Here is a 24,819-nt window from a genome sequence, read left to right on the forward strand (position 1 = left end):
ATCTTGGAGTAATGATACTCCATAAGTAAGACAACACAGTGGGAGTTAATATTCCTTAATACCGACTCTTGCCTTAGCTCTGTAGTGACTTTGGAGTAACCCTTTGTGGAAGTGTTCTGAGATTCGGTGCTGACACCAAGATGGGGCCTTTCTTAAAGGTTTTAGCTACTTTCTTCACATCCCCTTGGGTTTGGGTCCCTCCCTATAAGAATTGTCCTGTCTCTCTCCACACCACTCTCCCTGCCAGCCATTTATCATCTCATGTGCTCCCTCTGCATTTTCTCCAACTCCACAGTTACTGCCTGTGGTAACTGCCTGTGCCTTGTTTCCACCCCAGGTTTTGTACTTTGGAAATAAAATGTCTTCTGGTTTGTTTCCAACACTCTGAGAATTCCCAGTATTTTTCTGGCCTATTGAGCACAACAGCTCATGAGTTCCACTGTCTCCTTTGTTGCATCTCATTGGTAGTTAGGGGCCTCATACCCTATAAATGTTTATAGTCTCTGCAGCTCCTCCCTTTCATAAGGGGAAAATACACATCTTCAGCCATTCCACATAGAGGCCATCTGATACTTTCTGCCACTTTTACAAAAAAAAAACACCAAAACCAGTAAATAAAACCAAAAACAAAACACAAAAATCCCCCAAAACAAAAACAGAAACAAAAAAACACTCGCGGCTCATTTTTGCTGGGCTGGTATTTTCATTTTTAGAAGAGCTTAGGGTCACCTGTGAAGTTTACCATGAATTCCTTATCTTTTGTAAAACCATTGATAAAGACTAATTCATTTTCTATTTTTATGATATTCTCTTTTTTAATAATCTCCTATATATAGTCTACGTTTATGACCTATTTCTGACCTATCATAAAAAAATGGGTCCTGACTTACTTTGTAGTGTTTGGTGTTGACTCTTATCAACAGTAGTTTGAAAGGCTGAATAAATTATATACATTGTTTCTCCTTAAATATATGTTTTAAATTGCTCAGTGGGTTTCCCTGATGGCGCAGCGGTTGAGAGTCCGCCTGCCGATGCAGGGGACACGGTTTGTGCCCCGGTCTGGGAAGATCCCACATGCCGCGGAGCGACTAGGCCCATGAGCCATGGCCGCTGAGCCTGTGCGTCTGGAGCCTGTGCTCCGCAACGGGACAGGCCACAACAGTGAGAGGCCCGCGTACCACAGAAAAAAAAAAAAAAAAAATTGCTCAATGTTTACTAACAAGTTAAAGATGAATTACTCCTTTAAAAATTCTTCCTACTTTTTTGTAGGGCTTCCCTGGTGGCGCAGTGGTTGAGAGTCCGCCTGCCGATGCAGGGGACATGGGTTCGTGCCCCGGTCCGCGAAGATCCCACATGCCACGGAGCGGCTATGCCCGTGGGCCATGGCCACTGAGCCTGTGCGTCCGGAGCCTGTGCGTCCCGAGCCTGTGCTCCACAACGGGAAAGGCCACAGCAGTGAGAGGCCCACGTACCGCAAAAAATAAAAAGTTCTTCCTACTTTTTTTTAATGTGTGAACAATTTCTGTAACAAGTCCGTCCTTTAATTATAAACTGTCCTCCATGTGGATATGAGAATCAAAAGAGCACTGTTGTTGGTGCCCCTGACACCTCCACACCCTACTGTATCCCACTCCCACCTTGTACAAGAGTCACAGTGGACATGCATTCAATGTAAAATTTGTAGTCACAGCTTACATATTTTGACAAATTATTTCCCAATTTTATCTTTGAGCTCCTTCAAAATCTGGGACAATACCATCCAGACTAAATGATATAAATACATCGGGTTTTGCAAAGCAGGTAAGTCTAGTTAATGCCAACCCCCTAAAAACACACCCATAAATCAGATACCCATTGTCCAAGTGGTAAGAATTCATTGAGGCTAAGCTTGAATGTGTTCTGATGATACAGGACTTGCACTGAACCCACCAAACTCTTGCAGAGGAGTGCACTAATCAGACCCAGGCACCATTCCAGAGTAAAGTCTGAACACCCCGATCTAATATCCAGGAACCCCAAGTCTGTGCCTGTGGGTCTTTCCATTCCTGCCTCTGCCTCCATCTCCACCATTATTCCCCACCCAGACCATGAGCAACCCTGCCTCTTTACACTTGAACACAAGTGTATATACAAACTTGCAGTATTGATCGTTTTTATTCAATGTATATCCAGTTTGCCCGGATAGATGGAAAACTACCTAAGGGTAGGTGCCATGTCTCCCATATCTTGGAAACCGCATCTCTTAGTAATTATTTCAAAAAGGTAGAAAAATGTTAAAATATTTATAGTACCTACTGTATTTGCCCACACACTCTCTTTTGCTGTAAAAGAGCCTCTAGCTTGCCATGTCTGAATCAGGGAACAAGTTATTCATTAGCAAACGTGGACAATGCCTCATAAGAATCTTTGTGTTAGGAAACCCAAGTTGGAAGGGATTCCAGGACAGTTGCTTTACTGTTGTTCCCATGAAATCTTAGAGCTCATAGACTGTGTTTTCTGTCCTCCTACATTTATTTCTAAGAATCTAAGAAATGTAAGGAAAGGTAGACAAAACCCACAGGGGAAATCATGAGAAAGTCAGTAACTCAAGCCTAAGACAAGCAGGCTCTTTTCTTTTCCATTTAGTAGTGAGGAAAATAGGACACCTCCTTTCACCGAGGGCAGACTCACTTCAGCAGCTGTAGGTTTGGCCACAGAGAAAACACTCAGCTTATAAAAACCAGGCAAAAACTTCCCAAACTGGCGATGTGGCAGCAATACAAGGTTGACGCTTTCTCAACTCAGGGAGGGCCATGTCGAGCAACAGAGGACAAAACTCTTATAGTCTGTTGGGAAGGTGCCAAAGAAAATCAGCTAACAGATGAAATGAGTTTTGTCAGCCACCCCACTGGTTTTAGGGAACACCGCTCAGTGCCGCCTCCGTGAAATGAGTCACCCCTCGTAGAACCCACACCGCCTTACAGAAACCGAGGAGGAAGCATCACTCTGTCCTCCCACAAAAGGTGGGCTAGCTGAGGCATCAAAGCTTAGAGGGAGAGCTAGAGGTGACACAGGTGAGGAGAGAACCAGGAAACAGCATGCATGGGAGGGGAGGAAAGGAGACACCAGGGGAGAGAGAAGTGAAGAACAGCCTGTGGAGATCTGCGTCCAGGGAACGAGGCGGTCACTGAAGTCTGAGCCTCACGTGACAAGGTCCAGGGACCAGTTTCTGCTGCTACTCCTCACAGCCAGGCTCCTCATTGCTGTCCTCCCCCCGAGGAAATTCCCTCATGTGCTTCTCGGCTGCGTGCATCCGGGTCTCCATGGGGCAGTCCTGGCTCAGAACTGACTGCAGCAAGAGGCAGGAAGAGAAATCACTGGGCATCCTTCACCAGCTTCCCCATCCCCTTCCCCAACTAGCTCATCCAAGTCTAGTGCTACACAGAAAAGACTCAAGAAACCAGCAAAGGACCCTTGCTCTGCTTCATGTATGTGCATAGGCCACCCAAGGGACCAAGGTGTAGTCACCCTAGACAAGACAATCATCTGATATGCTTTTAATTGAATCCTTTCAGCAGTAGTACAGGCGATAGCAGGGAGCCAGCTGAAATGGGCACCACCTCCCATCAGACTTTCACATCTTCTTTTGCTCCTTTAAGCAGCCTCCACATCCATCCCTAACCCACCCAGACCCTCAGGGTGCTCGTGCTGCGGTAAGAGGAAAGTATCTTATTAACTAAAATCATATGCTGTGGTTCTCTCCCCTGGGGTGTTTGTACTTTAAGAAATGACCTGGTAAGGACAATGACAGATGTGAGTGAATGAAGAATGAATGTGCCCAGTGGAATTCTGTCCATTTTGTGGGCATGATTTGGTAATTCACACTTTGCTCGTAACTACAGCAAATATAGGATGCCTTTGATGATCCCTGACCCCAACACTTTACAAGCATCCCATTTTCCTTCTGTACTTAGGACCCTTCCTAACTGACCAGTGTAAGAGAGAAAGTGGTTGTGTAGAGAAGGGAAAATAAGGAAGGGCACAAAGGAAAGAGGGAGACGAAAGGGGCATCAGAAAACATGGCAAAGCAGAGAGCCTATCAAAGAGGGAGGAAATAAGAGCACGGGATAAAAAGGGATGAGAGACATGGAAAGAAACAGAAGATTATTATTTTTTCAGCAGTAGTCAGAGCCCCTTACAAGCTTCTCCTCCTTGGCTGGGGGGCTCCTCAGGTAGTAGCAGAGAGGAGCGTAGATGATGTTGATGCTCCCGATGATGACCATGAGCCAGGGGAAGCCAATGGCTTGCACAATGGCACCCCCAGTGGATGGCCCTGCGAGGAATAAAGCAAATCTACAAGTATTTATTGAGTCTTGGTCACAGGGAGGACACCATGCTAGGGGCAGCAGGTGACCCAGGGGATGTCCCAGGGTCAAATATCTCCAGAATCCTAGGAGAATCAGCCTCTTCTACCTGGTAACAGTAGATAAAGGGAGAGTGGGGTACCAGGTCCTGGTGCCCCCCTATCCCTCCACCAACATACCTATAGCAAAGCCCATGCAAAAAGCCACATCAGCGATGGCATAGATACTCCCGTACACCGGGGCATGGCGCAGGTCCACCAGGTGCCCCATGATGGGCATCATAGAGGAATCCACCATGCCTGTGGTCAGAGCAAGCAGGACACTGCAGTCACCTCTACCCACAGTCCCCCTCCCTGTTTGTGGCATCCTCCCTCCTCCTCCCCACTTTAGTCCACTGCGTTGCCTGCTGTCTGTCCTCCCCTCATAACTGACACCCATTCCTACCAGGAGTTATGAGCCCATCTCTCCATACCCCTGCCAGCCGCTCTCCTGCTTCTTCTGCCTTTCCATATAGCCCCTCTGATCTGACCCAAAGCCAACATTCAGGAGCTTCTTGTTTCCTTTAAGGGCACTTCTTACCTATGGAAAAGCCAAGCCCTGCATTGGGGCCAATGAGACCAAAAATATTATGAGCCAGAGAAATCTGCAGCAGGAAAGGAGAAAGAGTCCATCAGGAGGCCAGCTGGGTCAGGTGGGAGCAGCACAAAAACAAAGAGTTTTCCTACAAAATGCGTCATCGACCAGACACTACGTGCCACAGACATTATCTCCGTGCATTCTTATACCCCCTGATGAAAAAGATTCTTTACTTCCGTTTAAAGATAGGAAACCTAGATTGGTGCCATTTGGGTTAAATGTCCTATCGAGAATTACAGAATGTAAGTGGTAAGATCAAGTGTGAACCTTAGATTTGACTCTATGAAACCATAACAATGGCCCTTTTCTGCTGCATGGACTCTTTCTTCCTCCCCTTCCTCTACCCCCTCCACCCAGACACATACTTCCACCCTCACTCTTCACTGAGTGGAGTTTCCTCTCTTTTCTATTTGCAACATCATCCAGAGGTTTTACTTAAACCCTAATTGGGAGCCAGTGGAGCAAGAAGACAAAAAAGAAATGCCAACAACCAATTACCTATAAGCTAGCAGGGCAGGTGGCGTGCTTTGCATTGCCCCTTCAGCAAGCTTGTGAAACTCATTCTCTTGCCCTCCCCATCCATCCCTCACAGGAGCCTTCTTTTCCTCTTTTTCTGGTTCCTTACCTCCCTCCCTGGGCATCTGTCACCCAAACCTGCTATACCAGCACACTCACCCCTTAGAAGTTTCACATACCATTTAGATGTTAGTGGCTATAAACAATTTTAGGGGTGAATCCTCAAGGGCTATTTCTATTTTATCACTAGTACTGGTTAAAATTCACTGTGGGCTCACTGCATGCCAGACACGGCTGCAGTTGGTGTGGGTGACCCTGTGAGGTGCTATCAGAATCCTCTTTACGCAGGTGAAGATACTGAGTAAAGGGAGGTGACGTAACGAGCTCAAAGTCACACGAGGAGCAAGTGACAAAGCTGGAACTGAACACGGAGGTTGAGCTCCCGATGAGGACCTCCAGCCTTTCTTGAGCACTGTATTCAGTGCTTTACAGCCATCTTATTCTCCTTCAAGCCTACGAGGCAAGTGTGCTTCTGATCCTTACGGTGGAGAGGAGAAAATGAAGGCTCAGAGAGCTTGAAGGGGACTCCTGGAAATGGAAGAGCCCTTCTTTCTTTCTTCCTCTACCAAACATCCTGGTGCTAGAGATGGAAGCACAGATAATGGTTCCCCTGGTGGCTTATGGGGTCCTGTCAGGGTGAGATGAGTAAATGAAGGCATAAAACGCACCAGTTTACAGACCCCAGAAATAGATACCACATGTATTCCTTCATGTGCCCATCCATAATGCCTCAGACCTCTGTCTCCAGCTGCCCCACTGCCCTCTCCCTCTCCTTCCCCACCTCCTTTCAATGGGATGACTGGTGGCATCTCCCCCAGTGCTAAATTCCTACCTACACAGAAACAGTCTTTCTGACAATCCTTGTCAAGTCAACCCTCTGCTCATTTCAAAGGAAAGTGGTCCTTAAATGTCCAGGTTTCTCTCTCTCTCTCTCAAGACCTTATTATACTTACACAAAGCAAGCTGGTACCTACTACCACCATCCCAATCAGGGAGCACAGCCACCTGGAAGAAAACAGCCATCATTAAACAGTGCAAAGGGGAGAGATCCCTTCCACCTGCCACCCCATCACCAACACACTGGCCAGTGCTACCACCCCTACTTCCAGGAACCCCTTAGGATATGAGAAGATAAACACATCTCTACATGACCAGTTTATGCCCAGGTGAGCCCTTGCCCTGTCCCTTCCTAGCCCCTCATCTCTTCCCTGACTCCACACCTCTTTCCAGTAGAAGCAGATGAAGAGCAATGGGACATATTCTTCCTTCCCTTAGAAGAGGAAGCAGCCGACTCAGAAGGTACTTGCCCCTTGGGGATAATCCTCAAACTTAATTTCTGCTGTTTCCCGATTCAGCCTACCTCTCACCTATTCATATTTTATCTGGTCTTCAGGGTCCATCTCAAAAACCACAAAACATACCAAACTTCTTTCCTTTTCTGATTTCCTATGGCAATGGTTTTTAAACTTATTTTTAAAATCTTTATGCTGAACTCCAATGGTAAAATTAAAGGTGTTCTCACTGTAGTGGAGGGACAGAAACCAGACTCATACCTCTTAGCCCCCAACCCTTTCCACTTGGTGGCCTCCAAGGCACACCTGTAGAGCTCCCTGGGGGTCCACGGAATATAGTTTGACAACCACTGCCCCAAGGTACTGCTTTCTTCATACCTGTTCTCTGTGGAATTATTTTATCTCTTCAACTGGACAACAAACATCTGGATAGTAAAGGTTGTCTCTCATATATTCACTGCCTCTTCTATAGCAGCCAGCTCAGGAACATCCTTTCTCTATATTGCCCTTACCATCTACACATCCCCATCCTCCCAGTGGGCAGTTTTTATCTGTGTGTACTTGTTCTAAAGTTTCAACCTCAGAGAAGCTATTATTCATCATCCCAGGTGCAGGGAACACCTCAGAAGACTCTCCCATCTGACTTTTCCCAGATCCCCAGGCTACATACCGACCCATCTTGTTGGCCAACATGCCAAAGAGGTTGGTGCCAATGAGGTAGGACACACTGGCAGGCAAGAAAGCTAGACCTGTAGAAAGACACAGACCCTTACCTTAGAATGTACCCAGCTACTCTAAAACACCTTGTTTTTTACAGGACAGTGAAGTCCCCCTGTTACCTTCAAGGATCCCAAACCACTTTGTTTTGTGGGTTGGAGATCCTTGTGCAAACCCAGAGCAGATGACATAGGGCTCCACACTCTGCTTTCCTCAAGAGCAGGGCTGTGTTTAGCTTCAACACATTTAACGTGTCTTTAGATCCCCTATTGGACTTCCTGATGAATGGCTTTGATGAGCCATTCTCATGTATAAAATACCCGTGATTATCAGCATAAGAGCATGAGCTTTAGAGAAAGACTTACATACCTCCTAGGAAGTAAAATCCTGCCTTGTTATTTACCTGCCCTTCTATTGCTCTGACAGTGACTGTTTTTTCTTTTGGCCACACCTCAAGGCTTGCGGGATCTTAGTTCCCTGACCAGGGATCGAACCCATGCCCCCTGCAGTGGAAGCACAGTCCTAAAAACAAAGCTGTGATTCTATCATACCAAATTACACTAAGGAGCAAATTAGATAAATGTATGTAAAAGGATTTTGTAAACTGAAGCCCTTATCACATTGCTTTTTTGTGACAGTAGAGTCAGGTACCCTGGAACATGGGCTTTGGTGCTGAGTTCAAACTGTGGCTTGATCTCTTTTTAGCTCCGTGACCATGGAGGATTTACCCTCTCTGAGTATCATTGATTTGTTCTTTCATTTAGTCATTCATGTAGCATTTTTAATGAGTTTTTACTATGTACCAGGTATTCTAGGGACCAGGATTAGAAGGGTGAATAAAATAGACAAAATCTTGGCTTCCAGGGAGCTTACATTCCAAGGGAGGGAGATAGACAATAAACAAGTAAACAAATAAATGAAAAAGATAATTTTGACAAGTGATAAGTTCTGTGAAGAAAGTTTAATGTGGCAGTATGGAAGAGTGACCAGGAATAAGGGCTAACTTAGATTTAGGGGATCAGGGAAGGCTTCTTTGAGGAGGTAACATTTAAGCTGAGAACTGAATAACCAAAACAGAAGGTTTTTAGCAAGAAAAACAAACAAACAAACAAAAACACTTAATGCAAATAGGAAGGCCCATTGAGTGGACAAGTCTTGAGTTCCGAGGAGAGATCCTACCCACAGACATAAGGGTTCGACTAATTGGTTTACCAATTAGTTCTTAAAGCCATGGGAATGGCTGGGATCACCCATGAAAGATCAGAGATAGAAGAATAGATATCTATGGACTGAGCCTTCTGGGACTCCTACCTTTAAAAGTTAACAAACGAGGAGGAGATAGCAAAGGTGATAAGGAGTAGCCAGTGAAGTAGGAGGAGATGGAATCCAGAAGGAAAAAGAAGAAAAGAAAAGAAAAAAGAAGTTTGACCTCTGAAGGAACTGGGATGTTCCAACCATAAAGAGAAGGCAGTGGATGTAGGCAAAGGTACGGGGAAGTAAGTATACGTAGTGATGAGAACATGCAAGGTCCCTTCTTGTTGCTTCTATTTTCTCAATGACTGGGAGTTGAGGATGATGAAGGTGAAGGGATGAGGGTGTGTAGGAGGTTTGAATGGAGAAGGGTAAACCAGTCCTTTTGGAAAGTAGGAAGACCATAACTAGGGACTTAAAGAAAGATTGTTGGACAGTGTGAAAACCCACTTTAGATTTGTGGCCGTAAGTATAAGGTGAGACCAACAGCCTACCTAGTGTGTGTTTTCCTACAGCCCCATTTCACTGCTCAGGTGCATGCAAGGAGTCGGCAACCAGATAGGCTTAACCAGAGTTAAGGCTTCCCATGTGACAACCCCAGAGGGAGCAGGTGGGACAAAGAAATTAACAGTGCTTTCAAAGGAGTGACATTAATGATGGACGTGGATTCATCACGATGGACTCCAAGCTGAGTAAAGAAAGAAGAGAGGACATGAGTAGTGAGGGAAACAGAGAAATAATTGAATGGACTGGTGATCCCAGTGTAGCTAAAATGTGTTAATATAGGGGTATTAGAATACCTGAGCAGGGAATATGTAAGGTGATAACTGCACTGCTTGGAAGTGAAATTTCAGAGAAGCTACGATTAATGGTGAGGTCAAGGTCAATATTATATAAAGGTTTGATTGGTTAAGGTGGAGAGGAGAAGATCATTGCAAGAGAGTAGATGAAGGAATAGGCCAAGATGTTGGTAAGGTTATCCGCCTGGATATGGAAGTCACCAAAAGCGGTGACAGGAATAAAGGGGAAATGAATATGAGCCAGGTGTTGGTGGATTTAGTGAATGAGAAGGGATAACTCAGGGGTCAGTAGATAACTGCAATAAAGAAGGGTGGGGTGGTATAATCTAACGACACGATTTTCAAAGGAGTCAGGGCCTTTGAAGGGGAATGAAGAAGAAATGATTCAGAAGCAGCGAAAGAAAGCAAAGCCTAAAGGAACATGAACTTCCATCAAGAAGGCTGTGGGAAAATGGTGTTCTCAGAAAACATTCAGGTCTCAGGGCAAGAAGATGAAAGAAGTGTTCAGAGAAAAGAGGCTGAGGGCATAGGGACGCTTGTTGATGGCAGGGACTTCCACAAGACCCAGGATTTGGGAGGGCAATGGGAAATTGGGTCAGATTAAGAAATCTCTAAAATATGGGAATAATAATAATTGGTACCAGACAGGCTGGTTATAAGGCTTAATTGAGATAATGCAAAGCAACCATTTTGCAAGGCGCCTGGCACAGAATAAGTGCTCTCTGAGCATCGGCCTTAACTATTATCATCATAACCAGGGAGTAACAGGGTCAGGACTTGAACCCAGACCTTCTCCCTCCAACTCCAGGTGTTTCCACCAACCCACCAGCAGTGTGGCAGCACAGATGGCTCTGGCATAAAGAACTGCATGGAATGAGTGGTGTGAGTTTCCTTGGGTCTCACCAGCTCTCTCTGCCTCTCTGTATGGAGAGGAAACAGTGCTGCCTAATAGAAACTGTCATGATGATTACAATTAAACCCAAAGTCAACAATTCACCAGTTACTGGCTGAGGTCTTGTTTGCTTTTAATATTCTCTTCTGGGGGCTGGAGGTGAAACACACCTTAGTGTGTTTGTCTAGTCTATCTGTACAGGTGGCAATCTGTTTCAAACTGTAACCGTATGTTTCTGTTTAATTGCTTTAAAAAAATGTAATAGTATAGCTACTCAATTGTCTACCTGGTATCTGGAAATGGGCACCTGTACGAAGCCCACAGGCCTCCTAGATACATCTCCTTGACATCATTTTAAGTGATGTGGGATTTCCTGAATGAGATTTTCCTCAGTCAGTGTGGCTTGTTCTTTAGGACCTGAGTATAGCTTGCAATTCAGTAGCATTTTGTGCAAAAGAGGTGTTCCAGACTATACGTCTACAGACACATATATTTCACAGCATATCTTCAAGGGGTGGGAAATTACACAGAGCTGTGACTGTCAAAGTGATTTCCTGACTATATCCTCTATTCCAGGCACTGTGCTAATGCCTTTAGAATACAAAGATCTATTTAACCCTGAAAACAACCAGAAAAGTGTCTCCATTTTTACAAATGAAAAAAAATGGACTTTGAAGACGTTAAGTAACTTATCCAAGGACACAACCAGTAAGTGGTTGGGTCAGGATTTCAACCCAGGTGGGCTTGTTTTCAAAGCCTGAGGTCTTTCCTCCACTGGGTGAGAGTAGTGGGCACACAACGGGCCACTTGGAGAATGTTCAGTCACACACTACAAATTGTTCCTCCCAACAACTTGGAGAGGGTTCTGCATTGAAAGCAATATTTTTCAGTGTGCTCGCTGACACCATATCAGCCTCACTGGGAAACACACCAGGAATGCAAACTTGTTTCTGCTGGGTGGGGCCTCGCAATCCGAATTTTAACACACTCTCCAGGTGAGAACATTTGAAGTTAGACTTACAGATGCAGAGGGCACTGAGGAAAGTTGTAAGGGATGGCGGAGGACAAGGCCTTCTCAGTCTCTCACTTACTCTCCTGAGGGCTTTCTACTGCAGCCTCGCCTGCACAAGGCACTGGGTGGCATCAGGCCTGTGAGTTTCCTTGTGTCTCACCAGCCTCTCTCTGCTTCTCTGTACCCTGACAGGAAACAGTGCTGCCTAACAGAAACTGTCAGGATGTTTACAATTAAACCCAAAGTCAGCAATTCACCAGTTACTGGCTGATGGTTGGTTTGCTTTTAATATTTCTGTGGGGTGAAGAAGCGCTGGAGAGAGGCCGTTCTGAGCCAAGGTTGGTTGCCCCTCTGCCCCAAGAGCCTGAGTGGCTAGAGCCTTGAGGCAGGGGATGTTTATTTGCACCAAGCACCAACTAACTCAATTAACTGTCATGGTCAGAGGCAGCTGCAGCCCAGAAAAATTCAATTTAGGGCTACGAGTGCAGCTGGGAGCCTTGCTTAGCCTGGTCCCCTAAAAAATTAGATTTAGTGCCTTTCATTGTATATTGAGCTGTATCAGGTTCTCGTCAGTTTCCCCTCTGGCCACTTAAGCCTCTCCTCCCTGCAGTGACTGAGCCATTTGCACGTAACCTTCTCTGTCCCCTTTCCTCAGGCTTCCTGGAAAGGTCCAGAGCCTGCTCTCTAAGCTCAGATGAGTCATGAGGACATCTCTCCATGGAGCAGGGGAGGCCAGAGGCCTCCCTCACAGAACAATATACTCTATTAGCACCTTTTTAGAGGTAAAAAGATAGCAAAAGGGTAATCTGGGGGGCAGGGAGTGGGAAAGAAGAACGTATCAGTGTTGGTAACGGTGGTGCCTTGTTAATAGTCTACGGATGCAAAGCTTTGCCACAGATTATGTCATCTGTTCCTCAGATTTACCCTCTGAACTAGATAGTATTCTGATGTCCATTTTAGAGATGAGAAACGTGGGGCTCAGAAAGTTGTGATTTTCGCAAGTGTGCACAGCAACTCAATGGAGCAGAAATAAAAACCCAAGGTCTTTTGACTAGAAGTTATTCATCCACCCAGCTAGGTATGTTGCCCCTCCGTCACCCATCAACAACCCCCCAACCCTGCCCTTCTCAGCTGCTTCTCATTTTCTTCTTCTTCTCCGTTTTTTTTTTTTTTTTTTAAGTTGAGAGTTTTGTTTTATTGGACAGAAATTTTTAGGACTTCAAGCCCAGGAGGCAGCCTCTCAAGTAACCCCAAGAGAACTGGTCCTCGGCCTGCTTCTTGAAGGGACTGCCCACTAAATCAGGCTTGATTCACAGGTGTGGGCAGGGAAGGTAATTCTGTGAAGGAAGCACACTGTCCTTCTGTGACTCTGAAGACCTGGCCCTGAGGATGCTTGCTGACTACCTGAGAAAGGGCCCATAGCACGCATCTCTGCCCAAGCGAGTTGGGGACCAAGGTCACTTACCTAGCTGCCACTCAGGGGCACACATGGTCTGCATCATCCAGATGGGCAGTGTGGGCTCGAGCATGGCCACCCCCATGTTGGCAAAGCAGAGGGAGCCTGGGGAGATGGTTCAGTGAGCCCCCAAGGCTGCCCTGAAGCTCAGACTCTCCCAGCCCAAAGGGAGGCAATGTCAGCTTACCTGCAGCCACCAGGATAAAAGGGTCTCTGACAAGTGTGAGGAGAGGAGTCCCCTTGGCACTCTAAGAACATGGGCAACAAAAACTTCCATTTGTACCATGTATACATCTCTCCTGTTTTCACAGAATCTGAGAGCGTGCAGGCAGGACCTCAGAGACTGTCTACGTCAGCTCCCTTACTGGAGAGACCAGACACCCACGTCATAGAAGAGGAGGTGACTTGCCCAATGTCACAGAGTGAGCTGGTGGCTGCACAGCCCCCGTGTGCAAGGCAGTCACAAAGAGTAGGACAACATATTCCAGACATGATTCCTGCCTTTGAATGACCGTCAACCAGATCAGAGTGGATTGTCAGCAAGGCCAACGGTGGACAACAGGTGTCTGGACTCCTGGCCTCGGGCCTCTCCACTAGATCTTGCCAGCACCAATATTCATCCAGGAGGGACCACAGGCAGAATGCTGAACCCCAAAGGTGAGCCTAGAGGTAACAACTCAGAAAGCTGCTCAAGCTTTCTGAATGCTTTGTTCTGACCGTGTGGAGCCATACTGGACTGATGTGGCCAAAGGAGCCTGAACATCTAGATTAAAATGCCAGCCTAAATGTCCAATTGTAACATCCCGCACCCCCTCAAAAAACTTCATTCCAGATAAACTTAGCATCTACCTTCCTTCCATGCATACAAGCAGGCCCTCAGTTTTCATGGTTATGTTTTCCTAAACTCCCTTCCTCCTCCTTTGCATAGGTCCAAACCTCACCCATTCATCAAGGTCAAGCTTAAATGACTCCTTCTTATCCAGTGTTCCCTGACTCAGGAGCTGGAACTTCTCTCTCTTTCAAATTTCCTGAGTACTGTGTCCTAATCTCTGGTGTTTACCACATTCTATCTTGTAATAGATTTAATAGTTTTGATATGATAACCCTCTCTGCATCCACACAGGGTGGATTGCAATATTCAGAGAGACTAAAACTAAAAAGATCATGCCCTCTCCCATATATAATTCAAGTAAAGAGACAGATCTAAATCATAAAATGTACATAAAGAAGTCCAATAAACCCTTTGACCCAACAATTTTACTTTTATTTGTTTTTGTTTTTGGCTGCACCATGTGGCTTGTGGGATCTTAGTTCTCTGACCAGGGATTGAACCCGGGCCCTCGGCAGTGAAAGTGTGGAGTCTTAACCACTGGACTGCCAGGGAATTCCTGACAATTTCACTTTTAGAAATTTACTCTAAAGATTACCTCCAAGTCTATAATAATGCCTATACACAAGGTTATTCATTGCAGCACTATTTGTAGCTGCAAAATACTGGAAACTACCTAAATGCCCCAATATAGAAGAATGAATAAAATATAGTACTGGTATTCCAGCCAGAAAAAAAAATTACTTTTTTGAGTACATAGAACATTACCATCTAAAAATCAAAATTATTCAAAAAGGTACTAAAGGAAAATCACTCCTCTACTTATAACACTTCTGATACCAAATGGGTGGGCTTTTTTCACACCAAGCAATTCTCCAATTCTCTGTGAACCAACTGGGTGTCCCTAAAGTTTAATTCAATTCTGGAACTAATTGCTTGGAGCTAGCACAGACCCCACAAGATTGCCCCCACTTCAGACACCAATCACAAGTAGTGCGACCTTAGTATACCAACACTACCATCTGACTTGGCTACAAAATCAAGGTCCTTAGATCAAACATTCCCATATTGTCTGTATTCTCTTATCTTTCTTCATGACTTGGTATAGATTTCCCAGAGCCATCTCTGTCTTAGAGTCAGACATATACCAACTCTGATATTTAACTGCTACAGAATGACAGTCTGTAAGTATGCTTTGGGGGCAGAGATTGTTTGGATGGCTCCAAGGTCTTCTTTAGCTCTGAGATATTATAACTATAAATACTCAGGTCCCAATGTTATTGTCATCCTGGTTCTGAGTTATTATATATAACTCAGTAAGATTTCTTTGATTCTTTATAAGGCCCTTCCTCTATCTTGGTCCAACATCAAGGCAGACTCCTTCCCCATCCCTCATGCTATCCTAAACGTGACCCTATTGGGAATCCAGTACAGTTCTTGCTTTCTCCAACTCCACCCCCCTTTCTTCTTATGGTTTGACACGGATGGTCTAGGCAGGCCTGGGTCACAGCACTTATCCATTCTATCACTCTTTTGGCAATGGAGCTTGGTATCCACTTACCTCGGGAGAGACTTTGGAAGGCTGTAGGATGCAAAGCTGGAGTGCTAAGAAAGGAAGAGGGAGTGAGAAATAGTTCAGTGTGTCCACTTATTAGTTGGAGGATCCAATAACAGCCACATTGTTAGCACCCTACCCCTTGCAGATCTAATTCCCTGAGCGTCCTCCCTCTCTCTTACGATGGGGCAGTCCTTGACCCACCCAAATATGTCAACACGGACACCATAGCATAATGCATTCCCAAGCTGACCTGGGCTCTCGCCTGCCTGGTGGCTTCTTATGGTGACTTACCTCCATCCAGTAGTGCCAGGAAGGCCAAGATGAGGAAGGGTACAATCTTCCCCCAAAATACATATGTCACACTTCCAAACGGAGCTCCCACTAGAAAAGCAAAACAGGCATGGATTCCAGAGATGGGGGGCTGATTTCCAGCCAGCATGACTTGTCCTCCTATACCCAGTGAGCATTTCTTGATGGCCTGCTAGGGGCTGAGCTCCACATGAGGACACGAGGTTTTGAGGATTCAGAGATGAAGAAGACCTACTTCCAAGGGGCTCACTTTTTAGTGGAAGAAATGTGTGTGTGGGCGTGGGGGGACCCAAATAATTATAACATGGTGAAAAGCAAATGTTCCATCCACAAAATGTTACATAATCACAGTAGAGTGAGTTCAGGTGGCCACGGGGGCTTTGTCAACTGGGTAATACTTGTGGGGAAGAAGCATGTGTGAAGAACACAGAGGTGTCAGAAAAGAGAGTGTAGATAGAGCAGAAACAGAAGAAAGTCCCTGTTACTAGAATAGGAGTATTTGGGAGATGAGAAGAGGTGGGGAAGGTTGAGACCAAATAGCCAAGGGCCCTGTATATCCAGATAAAGCATGTACTTGGCCTTGTGGGCTAGGGAGAAAGACCAGTGCTTTTTGGCAGGGAAGAAACACCAGCTCTGGTCATAGGAAGCTTCTCCTGGTGGCACCTTGGAGGAAGGAGGTAACGTGCAGATCAGGCAGGAGGCTGGTGCCTTGTCCCAACTGAGACGTGATGAGGTGCTGGCTTTGAGCAAGTGGCTGAGGAGGGTATAATAGGCTTATTCATTTGGGAGTGAGAGGTGATAAAGGAGACAAGGATGCACCAAAGTGTTAGCTTGAGTGTTTGGGGAGGTAGATACTAACAAAGAGCAGGGCTTTGCTTCCCTCTCCTCACTGTGGTGGTAGAGAGCAGGATATAGGCCAGGGAAGAGATTTTTGGTGTTTTCTTCTCAATTAGCTAGAAAATTCCTAGAGGGCAGGAAGCATGTCTGAGGCGTCTGACCTATATCCCCTCTGTGCCAACATTGTGCTTGGCACACAGTACGTACTCAGTAAAAGTTTGTGACTTGTTGGACTAGTCAATTAAACCAGACTTTGAATGAACCTCAAAGAAAGTATAAGCTTATGGTTCGGAGCTTGGGATTCGATCTCAGAAAATCTGAGTCTGTATCCTTGCTCTGGCATTTCCTGGCCATGTGACCTTGGATGGCTATGAATGTTTCTTATCCTCATCTGTGTAATGGGGATGATCATTTCTCTTTTACAGTGTGGTAGTGAGGAATAAAAGAGATTATGTATGTATTTAGCACAGAACCTGACAAAGAGCATGTTCTCATGTTGAAAGCACTGGCTATGTACGGAAGCAGAGGTAAGGAGGTAGCTACTAACACGCAGATATTCACTCCTTTGAATAGAGTAGGTTTCTGGACCATTCCTAGGCCCTTATGGGCTGTTCAGCTCCCCAAGGGGAAAGAGATTCTGCTTTTCCTGGGCAGAATTTCAGAAGGACTCAAAACATGGTTGGACAGAGAAGGAAGAAAAATGCTGTCGTCCATGACCTTAGAAACACCTGCCTCCTGGGGCTGTCTCCGGAGAGTCTGCTGTAGCTCATCCTCCTGAACCCAGACCTGGGGCCAGTGCCACTTACCTAGCACTCCCAAGGCCAGGCCCCCCAAGGCAATTCCCATGGCCTTCCCTCTCTCACAGTCATCAGTGTAGACACTTGCCAGCATCCCAAGACCTGAAAGGAGAGAGGCAGGTAGAATTAGCCTAGTCTCTGCCTCTCTCACTGAGTCCTTGATCTTGCCCCTATTTTATCTTCAGGGGTCGTCTTAGCTAGAGTTTCAGTTTTGGGGGTTTTATAGAACCTAACCCGTAGTATTTTGCAAATACTGCCACTCACAGGTCCCCCAAATGCCCACCTTGCTCACTCCTTCTGTTCAGAATATCATTAGAAGTGCAAAGGTCTCTGGGAAGGGTAATGCAGAATACCACTGTCCAGTGATCCTGCATTTCATATTATTTTATCATTTCCTAGTACATTTCCCTGAATCCATGGATATGGAGTAGGTCAAGGAAGGGAAAAACCTATGGACACAGAGCACTGCTCTATTCGATGGGGATGCCCAAGGAAGAGTATGAAAGCACTTGGGAGAGAGTGTGGGCTGGGCTCTTATGCCCATTTACTCATGTGTAAAATGGCATAAAGTCTCTGCTTCATAGGGTTACATTAAATATTGTATTTGATAGTATTTTGCAAACTGTGATGGTATTAACTTTACTACTTCTATAAAATGGTAAGAGGGGGACAGAGAAAAGACCATAGAGTGGCATTAAATAAAAACCTGGCATACTTCACAATTTTACCCTGGGCTTGGTCTGACCTGAGCTAGCAGCATCTAAATATCAAAGAAAATTATGTCACGCTTAGGGATCTATAGGCACTACCAGCAACTCTACAATCATCTTGTTTTTAAATCACAATTTCTGCAACTATGCAGAGATACATATCACAATTTCTGCAACAATCACAACTATGATGATATTTTCCTTAATTTCTTCATATAAATCTTATAGGGTCTGATGGTAGTAAGAGATGGTGAGAGATGTGTGTGTGTGTGTGTGTGTGTGTGTGTGTGTGTGTGTGTGGGTGTGTGTGTGTGTGTGGGTGTGTGTGTGTGTGTGGGTGTGTGTGTGTGTGTGGGTGTGTGTGTGTGTGTGGGTGTGTGTGTGTGTGTGGGTGTGTGTGTGTGTGTGGGTGTGTGTGTGTGTGTGGGTGTGTGTGTGTGTGTGGGTGTGTGTGTGTGTGTGGGTGTGTGTGTGTGTGTGGGTGTGTGTGTGTGTGTGGGTGTGTGTGTGTGTGTGGGTGTGTGTGTGTGTGTGGGTGTGTGTGTGTGTGTGGGTGTGTGTGTGTGTGTGGGTGTGTGTGTGTGTGTGGGTGTGTGTGTGTGTGTGGGTGTGTGTGTGTGTGTGGGTGTGTGTGTGTGTGTGGGTGTGTGTGTGTGTGTGGGTGTGTGTGTGTGTGTGGGTGTGTGTGTGTGTGTGTGTGTGTGTGTGTGTGTGTGTGTGAAGATGTTGGCGTTACCTGCAACAGATGAAAATGAAGATCCAATGCCTTGAAGAGTTCGGGCCACAAAGAGCAGGGTATAGGTACCAGAAAAAGCAAACACTGGGCAAAGAGAATAGCAAGAGTGCTCCAGTTAGCAAAAATGCCTTTGATTCCCTGGCCACCAGAAAATGGACTCATGATACTATAGACATGAGCCATTATGCTTATGTTTTAATAAAGCATGATCACTGCTCCCTGTTTTCAGAGTTGTCTTTCTAATCCTTCCCCCTTAATTAGGATTGCATTTTAATTGGCATGAAGACAGAAAAACCAAAGCATAAACTGATTCACCACACAGTGGATGGAAGGCTGAGTGTCCACATTTCCTGCTTAAAACCCAACATCCTGTCCACTGGAGTCAGGGCTGTGCATGAAACCCAATGCCCTGGGCTGAGAACTGGTCCCTGGACCCTACTTCTGCAATACCCAGATTTGATCTTGGCCATTGTTGGGTCCCATTGGGTCACCTGGAGTGTGGGACAAAAGCTATGTGTACTTGAAGGACCATTGGTACTGTGTAGAAAATAATATCTTGTAATCCAATCAGATCCTTCCCCTTATATTGGAGGATCTTTTAGCCAAATCAGATCAGTGAGTATTTATTAAGTAATACTGACCAGGCAGCTGTGCTGTACTCTGTAGCAGATGTGAGATAAAGAGAATATCCAGTTCATGCCCTTGAAGAGATTCAGTCTACTAGAGACTAACATACACAAAACTGAGAACCAAAAAGGAACATGTTATCAACAACTAAATTACAGGGCATTGGTAGTAAGGTTGGTGGGTCCAGACATGTCTCATCTCCAATTCCAGGACACCACCACAGAAAGTGAGAAGACTCCCTCCCAAAGTGTCTGAATCAGCATAATCTGAATCCCTTTGCCCATTCATTAGATGTCTTTGGTTGTGTTTATAACCTTCTCCCATTACTTCCCGACATGAGCACACCATCTCCCAAACATGCAAATGATTGGTCTCTCCTGGCCAGGCCTCCAATGCATTCTCCCAGGCTTCCTGATTTCCACTCTGTTCAAGGTCTGCTACTCCTATGTCCTTTGAGAATGGTGTGACCAACTCATCTCTGTTGGCCCAGGACCTTTCTGGTTTTAAAATCAAAAGTCTCACATCCCAGGAAACCCCTCAATCCCAGGCAAACTAGGATGGTTGATCCCCCTATTTAGGAAGACCAAAGTAATTTCTTTTTCACTTTGTGCCCCAAAATGGGCCACCATTTAGCTCCTAATTACATTAAGGATGTTTCCCAGCTGGGGGCCCTTCGGGGGAGTGATAGGTATCAGCAACCTCATTTTCGTATTTAAAAACCCTGAAGGAATGCTACATAGGATCCCCTAAACATCAAACGTTTGCTAGAGTTAGGCTAACTCAGTATAGCAACACTAATTATGGCATGGAAACGATAATTATTATTTAATATATACAGTTCAGTAGATAAGAAAAGCTTTCAAAACATGAGTTCTTGGACTTCCCTGGTGGCACAGTGGTTAAGAATCTGCCTGCTAATGCAAGGGACACGGGTTCGATCCCTTGTCTGGGTAGATCCTACATGCCATGGAGAACTAAGCCCGTGTGCCACAACTAATGAGCCTGTGCTCTAGAGCCCACGAGCCACACTACTGAACCCACGTGCCACAACTACTGAAGCCCGCATGCCTAGAGCCCATGCTCCACAAGAGAAGCCACTGCAATGAGAAGTCTGTGCACCGCAATGAAGAGTAGCCCCCCTGACCGCAACTAGAGAAAGCCTGTGCGCAACAACAAAGACCCAACACAGCCGAAAATAAATAAATAAATTTAAAAATATAATGTTAAAAAAAAAATCAGTTCTTGACAGAGAATCAGGAAAAGACCTTATGCTAAAAAGTTTGGGATCCACTAGGACACTGCATTATCTTATTTTGCAGGGTGTTTGTCATGGCTCCCAGGCAAGCATTAAGAACTCCTGGGTAGACAGAGCCATGTCTTTTCATTCTTTATGTTCCCTCAGTGACTTTTCACCGTCACCATCAAGGCATCATGTGTGTGTACCATAAAATTCTGTGAAATGAACTATGCCTCATTTGATGAAATAGAGCGTCTTATTAGTTTTTAATTTACTGTTTGGCATAGGCTGAGCTCCTAGAAGTTCAAAAATAAAGATTTCTAACTTTAATTTCTTCATTTTCTTTGATTCAGCTAGAATGTCACAAGTAAGCTGAAGTTCTCAGACAGAACTTCACACATTGAGCTCCTGCACTTTGCACCTCCCAGCCCTGAATGCAACAAATTCCTGTTCAGTATTGGTTGACAGGAGTCAAGTCCTATGCTGGAAGGGAAGAAAATTTGAGAAAGAGCAATAGAAAAAGTAGAAAAGTAACAGAAAGGTAATAAGAAAAGCAAGAGGGAGAAGGTATGTTATTCGGAGCAGAGAGGCAGCAGAGGCAGCAGGATGCCTTCCCATTTATTAAACTCTCCCTCACCACTCCACATTCATTTTTTTCTTATTTTCTCAGGGTCAATTTCCAGATGTATTTTATTTCACTTACTGTTCTTATTCCATCTTTATTTTATTGGGAACAGTTATCTGATACTGGGTAGACTATTTGTCTTTCTCTTTCTTGTTTCCTTAGCAAATTTATTTTCCAAAGCTATAAACTTTAATGGCCTTCCTTGAATGGAGTGAACTTTTATGGAATTTTCCAGTTGCTACTGCCCAATTTAGATTCTTTGTTAGTTGCCTTTTACCTTTACATATCAAAATACGATGACCTCTTCTCAAAGATGGGAGGTTTGGGGCTTCCCTGGTGGTGCAGTGGTTAAGAATCTGCCTGCCAATGCAGGAGACACGGGTTCCAGCCCTGGTCCAGGAAGATCCCACACGCCACGGAGCAACTAAGCCGGTGCGCCACAACTACTGAGCCTGCTCTCTAGAGCCCGTGAGCCACAACTACTGAGCCCGTGTGCCACAATTACTGAAGCCCCTGTGCCTAGAGACCATGCTGCACAACAAGAGAAGACACCGCAGTGTCTGCGCACCACAGCAAAGAGTAGAGCCCCAGCCCTCCGCAACTAGAGAAAGCCTGCGCGCAGCAACAAAGACCCGATGCAGCCAAAAATAAATAAATAAATTTATTTTAAAAAAAAAGATGGGAGGTTTGTACTAAACTCATTCGAGGGATTACTGATAGATACACACATACACATTATAGCATACAAATTAAAACAGCCTTCACGATTTTCCCAAGCTGAAGGAAGTGACGTATCTGTTCTTTTATAGCATATGGTATACAAATGCCAACTAGACTGAGTTGCCTCTACTGCTCTAGTCCCCATAACGAAAACTGTAAATCATTTAAATCAGTGTCATAGGTCACTTAGTCAGATGACTAATTAGCTAACTGGACCTTGCTCTCTTCCTGGTAATGCATGTGATAAAATCAAAGTTAATCAATGAAGTGAAGAAAAGAGGTAGAAAATTACTTACTAACTGTGGAGATAAACATGATAACAAAGCCAGCAAACATGGGAATGTGATATCCAATCCTAAAAGGGAATTTAAAAAAAAGATACAATTCCAATAGGCATCTGTACACTTGCACTATATTTTTTCATGTAATTGGGAACAAAAATGCAGTTATTTGAGTGCATGGCAAAACATGTCTCCGAATGCAGGTATAGATATGGAATATGACATGTGAATGCATATAAACAAACATGCAAATTTATCTGTTGGCCAGGGCCCAAATCCTCTTTTCCAGAAAAGATAAATAACCTAGTCAGAAGGCATATCTTTCTGAAACATGAGGATAATCCCAAACACAAGCACTAAGCAGCCAGTGCTCTATCCTGCAAGAGGCCTGTCCTGTTTCTACCCTTACCCCATTCAAACCATGTTCCAGGGCACTGAAATAATACCAGTAGTATACTTCTGTTCCCTGGTTCTCTTCTTGGTACTCAGTAGTCATTACATCACTAAGAAAATCTGAAGCCCAAGTCATTTTATCAATATCATGTTATCTTTCCCAAACAGCTGATCACCCTGGGGTGCAGACAAGTGAGTTTTCCCTTCTTTATCCCTTCTAATCACCTTTATGATACCTCAGCCCATTCTCTTATTTCTGAGCCCCTGAGTACCCTGTGGGGCACTGTACCCATTGAGATACCTGTTGGTGAGAGGCCCCACGAATGGGTTGACCAGAAGTTGCATCAGAGCCTTGGAAGCAAACAGAAGCCCAACCCATAGGTTCTCTTCCTTCAAGAACTCTGTGCCTTGAAAGCAGTTGTTTTCATGGGCTGGGATGGCTTCGGTGACCGGAGGGGGGATGGTGCCGGGAGTGTCACTTGTCCATGCTATGCCACTGGGCACACTTTTTTCGATAGCCAAGGTGTTGTTTTCAAAGAAGGAGAAGATGGTGGAAAAGGCAGAAGTGAGGGCAGGCTGGGAAGCTGTGGTGGGCCCAGGGTACACAGAAGTGTTGACTTTGAACTCTGTGGCATATAGGTAGGTGGGCACAATGGGCACTGAAAGTTAAGAAGAACAAGTAATGAGGGCTAAGGACAGACTGTCTTCTGACTGCTAGTCAGTTCAGGGACATTACCATGAGGTCCAGACTCATGCTCAGGAAGGCGTCTAAGTGACATGACCTGAAGCCTACTCAAAGACTGCGCCTGCCCAAGTTATCCTATTAGCTCAAGTACCTGAATTCCAACCATCATACAGTTGGTCCTCATTATTCATGGATTCCATATTGGCTAATTCATCTACTGGCCAACGTTTGTAATCACAAAAATCAATGCTCACAAAGCCATCGTGGGTTTTCTCAGACGTACATGCAGAAGGTATGGAAAACAGAGTCACCAGATGCTCACTTTTGCAGCTGAGGTTGAACAAGGTGGGCTCTGCCTTCTTCTTTCACTCTCACACAGAGATGCAGAGCATGGGGCAGGGAAGGGCAGCGAGGTGCAAGGAACTCCAGCTCTGGGGCCAGTTGGGCACAGCCTGAATCCCAGCTCAGCACCTGTTAGTGGGGTCGCCTCAGGCAAGTCACTTAACACCTCTGAAGTTCGTTTTCTCTTTTGTAAAGAAAATACAATCTACCAGGATGTGTTGTTTTTAAGATTTAAGATTATAATCTATACGGTGTACACACACACACACACATATGTATGGGGGGGGCGGGGGGTCATGTGTGTGTGTGTGTGTGTGTGTGTGTGTGTGTGTGTATTTCCCCGAGGAGAAATTATTTAGTATAGACTAAATCCAGTGTTCACAGAAAATTTATAGAGGATAACACCATGAACAATAAGAACTGACTGTTTTGAATTTATAATTTGTTTCAGGAAGATTCTTGTTTAAAAGCATATATTTTACCCAGAAGCGGAAACATGTTGGCACCCATTTATATACCAGAACAACTGAATGTAAAAATGAATAGACTACCAACTAAAAAAGAAGGACTGAGAGGGAATGAACCACAGGAAAGGTAGGTTTTGATAAGAAGTTGGATATCCATATAAAGTGTTGTTATTTTGACAGAGCAGACAAAGGCAACATGGTGAGAAGGTGCTCACAATCCCAGAGGGCATTTGGAGTCGTTAGCGCCTTAGGAAGAGAGTATGGGGAGGAAGAAAAGTATTGCCAGTTCTGGCTCCGGGTCAGCCCCTTTGATTCGGTCAGATGCTCTCTGAACCTCCTTCTCTTTGAACCTCTGGGGTCTTTCAGCAAAGGTTGGCAAGCTTCAGACTCCATTTCCTGCCATTTCTTCTAATCCCCAGCAATCTTTGTGTTTTCAAGCACAAAAAGAAAAATTCTCCAGTCCATTCACTACTGAATTCTAACAGGGTATGTGCTGTCCTCTGGGAACCAGAGCAAATTAAACCCCAGCGCCAAGCCCCCCCAAACGTACCCACCACAGTGAGCAGCATGTTGTCCAGGAGTAGAGCGACAAACACCACCAGTAACACCAGCTTCCGGGACTCTCTCCCCTTCTTCAGCAACCACTGAGGAGCGTCCAAAACTGCCCTGAGCATGGTGAGGGTGCCAGGGG

General features: G+C 45.2%; 1 protein-coding gene across 1 annotated transcript; it reads right to left on the bottom strand.

Annotated features, from left to right (window-relative positions):
* Positions 1–3,214: 3,214 nt before the first annotated feature.
* On the bottom strand, positions 3,215–24,804 carry SLC18A1 (solute carrier family 18 member A1). The gene is made up of 15 exons (XM_007470577.1): positions 24,679–24,804; positions 22,936–23,293; positions 22,257–22,315; positions 18,752–18,835; positions 17,315–17,407; positions 15,654–15,743; positions 15,366–15,409; positions 13,163–13,223; positions 12,985–13,080; positions 7,518–7,596; positions 6,509–6,560; positions 4,923–4,986; positions 4,523–4,642; positions 4,179–4,312; positions 3,215–3,328 (listed from the first exon to the last, which is right to left on the bottom strand). The coding sequence occupies exons 1-15, from the start codon at positions 24,800–24,802 to the stop codon at positions 3,215–3,217; spliced, it is 1,572 nt and encodes a 523-aa protein (XP_007470639.1). The 5' UTR covers positions 24,803–24,804.
* Between the last annotated feature and the right edge of the window lie 15 nt (positions 24,805–24,819).

This window comes from Lipotes vexillifer, unplaced genomic scaffold (genome assembly GCF_000442215.2).
Source record: "Lipotes vexillifer unplaced genomic scaffold, Lipotes_vexillifer_v1.1 scaffold913, whole genome shotgun sequence".
Classification (NCBI taxonomy): Eukaryota; Metazoa; Chordata; class Mammalia; order Artiodactyla; family Lipotidae; genus Lipotes; species Lipotes vexillifer.

Coding starts and splice junctions, on each gene's coding strand:
- SLC18A1 (XM_007470577.1), bottom strand. CDS start 24,802: ATGCTCAGGGCAGTTTTGGACGCTCCTCAGTGGTTGCTGAAGAAGGGG. Junction 23,294..24,678: donor CATGCTGCTCACTGTGGTGG/GTACGTTTGGGG, acceptor CTTAACTTTCAG/TGCCCATTGTGCCCACCTAC. Junction 4,643..4,922: donor AGGGCTTGGCTTTTCCATAG/GTAAGAAGTGCC, acceptor CTCTGACCACAG/GCATGGTGGATTCCTCTATG.